The sequence below is a fragment of the Puntigrus tetrazona genome, chromosome 20 (genome assembly GCF_018831695.1).
Source record: "Puntigrus tetrazona isolate hp1 chromosome 20, ASM1883169v1, whole genome shotgun sequence".
Taxonomy (NCBI): Eukaryota; Metazoa; Chordata; class Actinopteri; order Cypriniformes; family Cyprinidae; genus Puntigrus; species Puntigrus tetrazona.
Genome location: NC_056718.1, coordinates 4,583,753 through 4,592,292, shown reverse-complemented (window position 1 = coordinate 4,592,292; position 8,540 = coordinate 4,583,753). Strand labels below are relative to the sequence as shown.

The 8,540-nt window shown below is 37.9% G+C and overlaps 1 protein-coding gene and 1 non-coding gene across 2 annotated transcripts; both read right to left on the bottom strand.

Annotated features, from left to right (window-relative positions):
- Window positions 1–2,484: 2,484 nt before the first annotated feature.
- On the bottom strand, window positions 2,485–2,557 carry trnat-ugu. Its single transcript has one exon. It is a non-coding gene; the product is annotated as a tRNA-Thr (tRNA).
- Window positions 2,558–2,974: 417 nt separating this feature from the next.
- LOC122324539 (HHIP-like protein 1) lies at window positions 2,975–8,197 on the bottom strand. The gene is made up of 9 exons (XM_043219058.1): window positions 7,602–8,197; window positions 6,346–6,992; window positions 6,120–6,263; window positions 5,696–6,024; window positions 5,462–5,588; window positions 5,069–5,214; window positions 4,839–4,920; window positions 4,094–4,176; window positions 2,975–3,866 (listed from the first exon to the last, which is right to left on the bottom strand). Exons 1-9 carry the CDS (start codon window positions 7,890–7,892, stop codon window positions 3,343–3,345), a joined length of 2,373 nt encoding a protein of 790 aa, XP_043074993.1. The 5' UTR covers window positions 7,893–8,197; the 3' UTR covers window positions 2,975–3,342.
- Between the last annotated feature and the right edge of the window lie 343 nt (window positions 8,198–8,540).

Sequence of the window (8,540 nt, the reverse complement as noted above, 5' to 3'; positions counted from 1 at the left end):
GCAAAACGATGGATCTTCATCAGATTCGTGTTTCGTGGTCTAGCAGACTACACTACTTTTGTTTGTTTTTTTAAAGAAATTAATGATTTTATTCAGACGCAACAAATTTGAATTATTATAAAACATTTGATCATAATAAGAAATGTTTCCAGAGCAGTAAAATGATATTAGAATGATTTCTGAAGGCTGGAGCAATGATAATTGAAAATTCAGCTTTTGAAAAATATAAAATCATTATTTTAAATTGTAGTAAACCTTACAGACCCCAGTGGCAGCACTGGGGAATAATTAGTTACCTGTAAAATGATTATTTAATTTAATTACAAAATAAATGTAACTGTAACCTTTTACAGTCACTGAGAAAAATATGTAATTAAATTATAATTACAAAGGGATTACATCTGAATATTTTTTCACCCATATGACACAGAATAGGACACATGCTTTTGATAGATGCCAGTCAGCCAGATTTGCTTCAAAAAAAAACAGCATCGTATTAAATGTTATGATTTTAATTTAGTATTTACCTCAGAATGATTTCAAAGTAAAAAGCGCTACAATCTGATATTGTGGTGGACGTGCTTTTTGTATTTCATATTCAATCCAAGTGATGAAACACAGTAATCAGTGTTGAGTACTACTTTAAGGTTAACCCTGCCTGCTTTAAATGTTTCAAAATGATTAGCATCTTCGTATATATTTGATGTCTTGCCAGAACATCTTTTGTCGGCATGGCCTGACGCATGGGAGTGAGAAATGCTCCAGCGCCTCTCCAGAACTGCAGGATCTGGGTCTGTGGGGCGGAGATGATCAACCTTTTGATAAGAGAACAGAGAAACGTGACAGGAAATGGGATTTGTTCAGGTTCAGCACTCCACTTAAAGCTCGCTAGAGAGAGCACTCACTAGTGTCCCATTAATTGACCATAATTACCAGGAAGACAGAGTGGCTAACGTGAGATATGAAATGGGGTCGTGCTGGGTTCATTCTTGTTCTGCTTAGAAATGGCTTGAAACAACCGACATGCTACAGCCACGCGGTCCGTTCTTTACAAGGGGAGCAGTAGTCAAACCTTTCAACGTTTGCTGATTTTACATTATATGAAATGATCATTTTGTCATCGTCTGGAAAATGTATTCCATACAGAAGACGGCTCAGTTTTCAGTCGTGAAGTTTTCTCCTTCAGATGCCGTTTGATCCGATGTGATTCATGACGAAAAGAAATACCGTCTTTAAATGTGACGACAGGATTTTTGTTTAATGCACACTCTTTAATCTTCTTGCCAAGGGGAAGGATGAGCAGAAGCACCATATGGGTTGACAATTATTAATATTTAATTCACATGACCATTAATGGCGGATTTTGGCAATATATAAGGCAGCGCCCAGCTTTTAACTCTTAAAAAAAGAGTTAAATCAAAGTTAATTATGCATTATTAGTTATTTTAAGTAAATAATTTGAATTATTATTTAATTTGCGCTTTTATTATTTATTATTTGAACATATTAATTTATGTTAATCTCTTAGTTTGCTTAACTGTCCATATCAATTAACAGGTCATTTTTAATCTCCTGTTTTAAATATATTTTTATCCAAGAACGTTGTCATTAATATACGCAAAATAAAAAAATATACGGTAACATGATCTATAAGTCAAGAAGAAAAAAATATTAATTAATATATTAATTATTAAATGCGCTTTAAAATATTATTGAAGTGCAACACTGCCATCTATTGGCATTACATGGTTGCTCTCACCACATTAATTTATTTTCTTAAATTAATTCACTTAAAATGCCGTTAGGTGTCACTATAGCACCACATTTAGTTCATTTGAATTCAACCGTACGTTCAAGCACTTTTATTATTTGATAAAAAGCCTTCTATCTTTAGTATTGATTACGCATATACACCTACGTTTTATTAACCATAACAATATAGCGACTTCTTTAGACACTTGCATGTCCAGAGAAATCTGCTAAAATGATATTCACCTCTCCACTGCTGCTTTGTTTAACAGGGAGACCTGCTCTGTAAATAATGTGTTTTTTTTGGTGGCAGGGAGCTAAATTACTTTTCGGAGGGATGCCAGATTTGTAAAGGAAGTTGGCAAAGATAGGCTGGCACTACCTACGTGATTGAACGCTCAGCATATCAATGACCTTGTTCAAAGCAGAGCTGGAATTCGGCGCACAAAGACACCATTATTGCAACGAGAACAATGTCATCTACCCACATTCGGACAACACAGCTTATTTAGCTCCTGCTTGAATGTAGACTTTAAGAGCAAACTCTTTTAGTAAAGACAAAACAACTGATACGAAACTATAAGCAACAATTATACTCAAGCTCAGAAATATGCTTAAATTTAACTAATGAAAATAAATAACACTTTACATTTCCATATAAATATTCTATTTAAAATTTTGTTCAATATCAGTGTCAATCTTCAAAAAAATTTAAGATTACAAAAACAAGAAGATAGGCCCCAGCGAGGATCGAACTCGCGACCCCTGGTTTACAAGACCAGTGCTCTAACCACTGAGCTATGGAGCCATCTTGGTTTTCGCTCCGTAATTAAAGGTTGATAAGAGTATGCATGATATAAGAGTATTTTTTTTGCTATTTTATAAAGGTACGACAAAACGTAATATTGTTCCGAGATATTTTTCTCGCATTTCTGTGTAATGTATTTAGCTATATGTATATTTCTGTTGTTCACAGCTAGCACTAACGTTAGCTAGCTAACTTTTAAAGACGGTAATATTGGTACTAGCATTTCACCGATTATTACATGAATATCATTTTCACATAATTAGGTATAAATACCATAGTATAAAAATATAATGCCATAATATATACAAAACCTATCCAAGATTTACTCAAAAATTAAAATGTCGTCCCTCAAGTTGTTCCAAATCTGTATGAGTCTATTTCTTCTGCTGAACACGATAGAAGACAGGAACAAAAGGGTAACTAGCTGACAAGACATTTTAAGTTTAAAGTGCATTTTTTCTCTTGATGTTTTGCGTTGGTGTGGAATAATCACAAAAAACTCATAATTCCAAATTTATTTGAGGACGAATGATGGAAAAATTACCTGTTACAAAATGTATGGAATAACGTGATTTACTGGATAAAACTTCACTTATTCAGACAAAATGAAACATCCACATAGGTCTATGAATTTCAAACCATGAACATGAATGCTTTGTTACGATAAAAATTAAATTAAAATGTCACATTTTATTATAGTTCATATGTCCTCCGTATTGCAGTTGGTAAAGATGAGGTAGACCTATGTGCTACGACTAAAAATAAAAAGCTTGTTTGAGAACTTTTCACTCAAGGCCTAAATTTCCACATATCACTCCTGCGTCTTCATAGTGAGCGCAGTTGTGTATGCCAACCCCAGCATGCTGACAGTCCAAGAGAGATTCCTCAGTCCCTTCACACTGCACATCATCCAGTATAATCTTCAAACTCTTCCCCTCCCCAAACTCAGCATGCTTGGCAGCCTTAAGTGCATGGTGGAACCCTAGCTGCCGGCAAACCACTATGGCATTCTTGGTGTTCCAGAGATCATCACAAACAGTCCCCCATTCCCCATTAACGTATATTTCCACCCTTCCCCGATCCCTCTGACCCTCTTCATCCCCGACCAATCTCACAGCTCCATTCTTGTGCTTGCCCTTCCTGTGTCTACCCTTCCTCTGCCTGGATGTCCTGAGGGGCTTGGGTGTAGTTGGGATGAAAGGTGTGGGGGTGATCTGCTCGTCCTGCCAGTCTTTTGAGCCAGTATCAGGAGGTTCCTCTGGGTTTGAGAGTATGGGATTCTTTGTTGGAACATGGACTCCTATCAGTGCTGTGAAAAAAAAGATTTTTAATATCAATCATGTTGTCATGGAGCGCAGCTGGAACGAGTCTTAAATCTGGCAAAAGTGTTGCCATTACTTTGGGTTCCATCATCCCAAGGTAATTCTGATTCTATTGCATATTTGGCAGAACATAAAATATTTTAAGCAGATAGTGGCAAAACACTGTTTTAGATGTACACATTTTCTAGATCTCTTAAAAAGGCAGCCAACTTACTTTCCTTTGGCTCGAATGGTATAAGATTGCTCCTAACACGAACTGAAAGAGGCTCATAATGACATTTTCCTGGAGGTGCACGTCTGTAATAAAGCAGGGAGAAATTAAATTTCTTTAAACAAATATTCTGGGTTCGCTTGAAATCAATTGTATTTTAACTTGTCTCTTGGCAGAAGTAAAAATCCAGGTTACATGCAGTAGTAAATACGAGCAAATTTTTAGAGGATTCATAAACAGCTTAGAATTTTACAAAAGCACTTACTCTGTTAAAACTGTGAGTTATTTGAGCTGCAAAGTGACATTTTTATGATTGTTTTAGGTGGTTATGTTGTCACAGCTGTAAAAGTGGAGGTGGCTTTTACAACAGAAATGTTAAATTTTTCAATTAAGCTAAAGACATAAATCATGTTAATATGCATATAGTTGATGTCTTCTGGCTATACTCTTAAAACAATGAGGATTCAAAGATTGGCCCTGTTCGCTTTGTAAGTGTTTGTTGTTACTCAGATTTTTTCTTTTTTTTCTCTTTTTTTCCTCTAAGAAATGAGCAACAAGTCAAAATAAGTTTAGTACTTGGCTAGGCTTGATTTAATCTACGTCAACGAGTGAGAGATAGATTACAGCTGCACGTATTGCTGCCAACACAGCCTTTTCATCTTTTGAGAGTAAAGTCTGTTAAAAGGCAGCACAAGCTGATCTTTGCACACCATGAGACTTCCTCATGAATGATCAAAAAAATGAATACCTTGAGGGATCAACAATCTTGTACACAACACCTGTTGGAGATGTTGCACTTGGTATTTCGGTGGACATGAAATAGAGTTCACCTGGTCACAGGAAAAAACGAGTGAAGGCACGTTAAATATTGATCAAATTACTATAAATTTCTAAATAGCTATTTTATACACTAAGAGGTGCTAGTGACTCATTATTATAAAGCATAAAAAAGAAACTTATAGCCTTCTGTTTACATACCTGCTTCATCCTCTGCAAACGATATTATATATGGATAGTAATTGTTGACGAGCCCTGGAAATGAACAAGTCAGGCCCACACCCATGCATATCTCATTATATTCCCAATTGCCTGTGTTTCTGTTTTCCTTTAAACTCATCAGGCGTCTGTGGGAATACAAAAAAAAATTAATAAGTTATGACCTCAAGCAATATTAACATGTACACAAATGTTAAGTAATGTAAAAATATCATTACAATATATTAACTGTTTTCTTTTTTAACTTTAATTGAAAACCATTGGTCTTTAGTGTCACATTGTCATTCAAAAATGAGTATTATATACCAATTTGTTCATAATGAGCTCAAACCTTTGAATGGTGGTACACATACATACATACAATTCATTACTTACCCACTCATGAAGTCTCCAAATATGTACATGCCATTTAAATTTGGATTTTCACAGCCTCTGTAAACATATCCACCTGTGACAGATTTACCCATTTTGTGTGGATATGCGTAAATCGGAAGAACATCATCTAGAAGTAAAACAAGTTCATAATGTAACAGTATTCATGGGTTGAAAAGGACTTTTTCAGACATCAAACATTTTAAGAACTGACACTGGGAACAACCGCATTCCCACCTAAGGAGCTGTTGGCACAGAGTTTTTTGTCATAACAAGAAAAGCCCTCTTTTGCTCTCCAGCCATAATTCCGGCCCTTCTCCACAATGTCTACTTCCTCGTACTTATTCTGGCCCACATCTCCACAGAAGATTCGTCCTTTTCCTTCCTTGGTGTTGGGATCTCCTCTGTCTACCGAGCACCTCCACATGTTTCTCACCCCGTAGGCAAACACCTCTGGACGAGCGTTGGGTTCATGCACAAATGGATTGTCTGGTGGGATTCTATACAGCGGCCCCCTTTCATTGTCATCTACATCAATCCGCAGAACCTTTCCCAAAAGGGCAGATCTAGCAGTTGCATAAAGAGAGAGGGAAAATAATTATGGGAAATCTATCCTTCTTGTACCAAACTGAATTGATGAGTTGATGTCGTACAAACTTACTTGTTCTGCGCATTTCCGAATTTCCCAAATGGATCTCCTGCCATTCCACCATCCCCAGTAAAGATGTATAAGTATCCATCATCAGCAAAGAGAAGCTGCCCACCGTTGTGATTAGAAGCAGGTTCATCAATCTCCAAAATTATCCTGAGGGGGACATGAAGACACAGGGAGTACTGAGCTCTCTAATTTCAATATGAAAACATGGAGTCAAAGAAAGAGTGCTCACCTCTCTGAACGATGGTCAACCACATTCATATCCGCAGAGGAGATACGGAACTCACTGATACGGATTCTCTCATCAATGCCCACCTCAACAGAATAGTAAACATACAGCTTCCCATTGTATTTAAAGTTGGGGTGAAAGGTGAGTCCCAAAAAGCCTCGTTCATCACCTTCCCATGGAGATGTCAGCACAACCTTTGTGATGTTTAGAAATGGCTTTTCCAGCTTTGATCGATCTGGAAGGTAAACCCAGACCACGCCAATTTGTTCAGCAACGAATAACCTGTGCGTGCCGTCATTGGCGTGAACCATGGCAAGAGGATTTCTTAATCCATTGGCAACTTCCTTCAAACACAGCTGCAAGCAACCTTCAGAGTCCGCTGCGGTGCGGCCCAGATTTTTTGTCAGCAGTTCATTGCTCAGCAGATGAGGATAGCAGTAATCCGGGTCATCCAGCTCGAGATACTGACAAAGTCTGCGTTGGTCATGCTCAAGTTCTGAAAGACGTGGATCATCAGATAACAATGTAATAAAGGATCTGCACTTGGAATGGAATTGAGAGCAGTAGTCTGGGCAGAGTCCAGGTATGGTCCGTAACGGCGTGCTGGGGTCTTCGGCATCAAAAAGGTGAGCAGCATATGGAGAGCATTCCTGAAGCAGAATGAAAAATTTGAAAAGTGAGGGATGCAACTATATCGCGATGGTCTCAAGCAATGGATTTGACAAGCCATGTCTTCTGCTCAGAGAAACCACAACCAATTAACAACTTCAAAAGTCCCTATGTGACCCCTGGTTGATAGCTATAGGCAGACAGTTTTGACTGGTTACTAGGGTGTTTATTAATTCTGGATGCATTAAATTAGTCGACAGTGAGCACATTTAAACATAACTTAAATTTTTTTATTTTTGAACATTCTTTTCATTTTTACATTTATTACAGGCTTATTATAAACCAATGAAGCCTTTTTCTGTTTTATACGCTATGCTGTTATGTGTTCATTTAAATGACAGTGCATGTATATGTGGATTTAATTGGTTCAATTTTGTTTATTGGCAGTTCCTCGTGATTAGTAGTGACGTTATTTGGCCTCTCGCCGACCTTGTTTCAACTCAATGGCAAAGCTGGCGCTGCTACACGTAATCGTTTACAATTTATGCCTGCAAAATGTGGTACGTGTTGGGAGGCGGACATAAAATGGTTCGAGTACATTTACCAGCAACAATTTGTTTCGAAAAATGTGTGCAGTCGACCAAACTTACCTGACAGAGCAGATCCTGAACGTACGCCGCACAGTTTGAATACCCATAATAATCGAAGTTATCCATTATCCTATAGTATTTTGCCATCAGCTCCTGGTCTCTGGCATAGTCGCAGCAGCCGAAGTATTTATACATTTGACAGAACTGAAGTTCTTGTTGAGGCTGAAAGGGAGGTTTAAAATCCAAACACTGCGGATGCGGGAACGCAGGTGCGATCCAAAACGCTAACAAATAAAACAAAATAAACGGCGGCTGCCATATACGGCCGAAAACATCGCAAAAGTACCACATAGCGCTCAAATCCTGGCGCCCAGATGCATGGAAGTAAAAGTTATGCAATGGCGAAGAGACTCTGCGTGTGTCCTCGCTGACTTATGCAGTCGTGCACTTTGCCCCGATTTTAATCATCAACCATTTTCAAACAAATTCACGTCTTATTTACTGTGCAGCGACTAAACACGAATCGCAGACAGGCTGGACCTGCATCATACTAAACCATCTCCTCCATTTTTGAGTTACGAGACGTGTCTGACATCCTGAGCAGATGTGAGACGCACACAGGTCCAAACCGCAATTCTCCGACCGTAACTCATGTCTGCCGTGTCTACGTGTGTTATGCTGGAGTTTGCCCTAGAAACGAATATCCCCCCCAGCCATTTTTTTAAGGTTTAGTTTAACCCGTTAAGTCGCCATTTAGCTCGTATTTACCATTTGAGTACGTAACAAACGGCACGTGGCTTTTACTGATTTTACTTAACAGAACGTCGATAAATATTTCAAATGTGTTCTTGCTGGAATGAAATGTAACAAAACAATTCTGAAGAGGAAAGTAACGGATTAATTTAACAATCGTTGTTATTTCTACATAAAAAAAATGAAAGGAAGCCATAAAATGAAGATTAAAGCGTGAGCGCTAGCTTTAAATGTGCGGAAACAAAA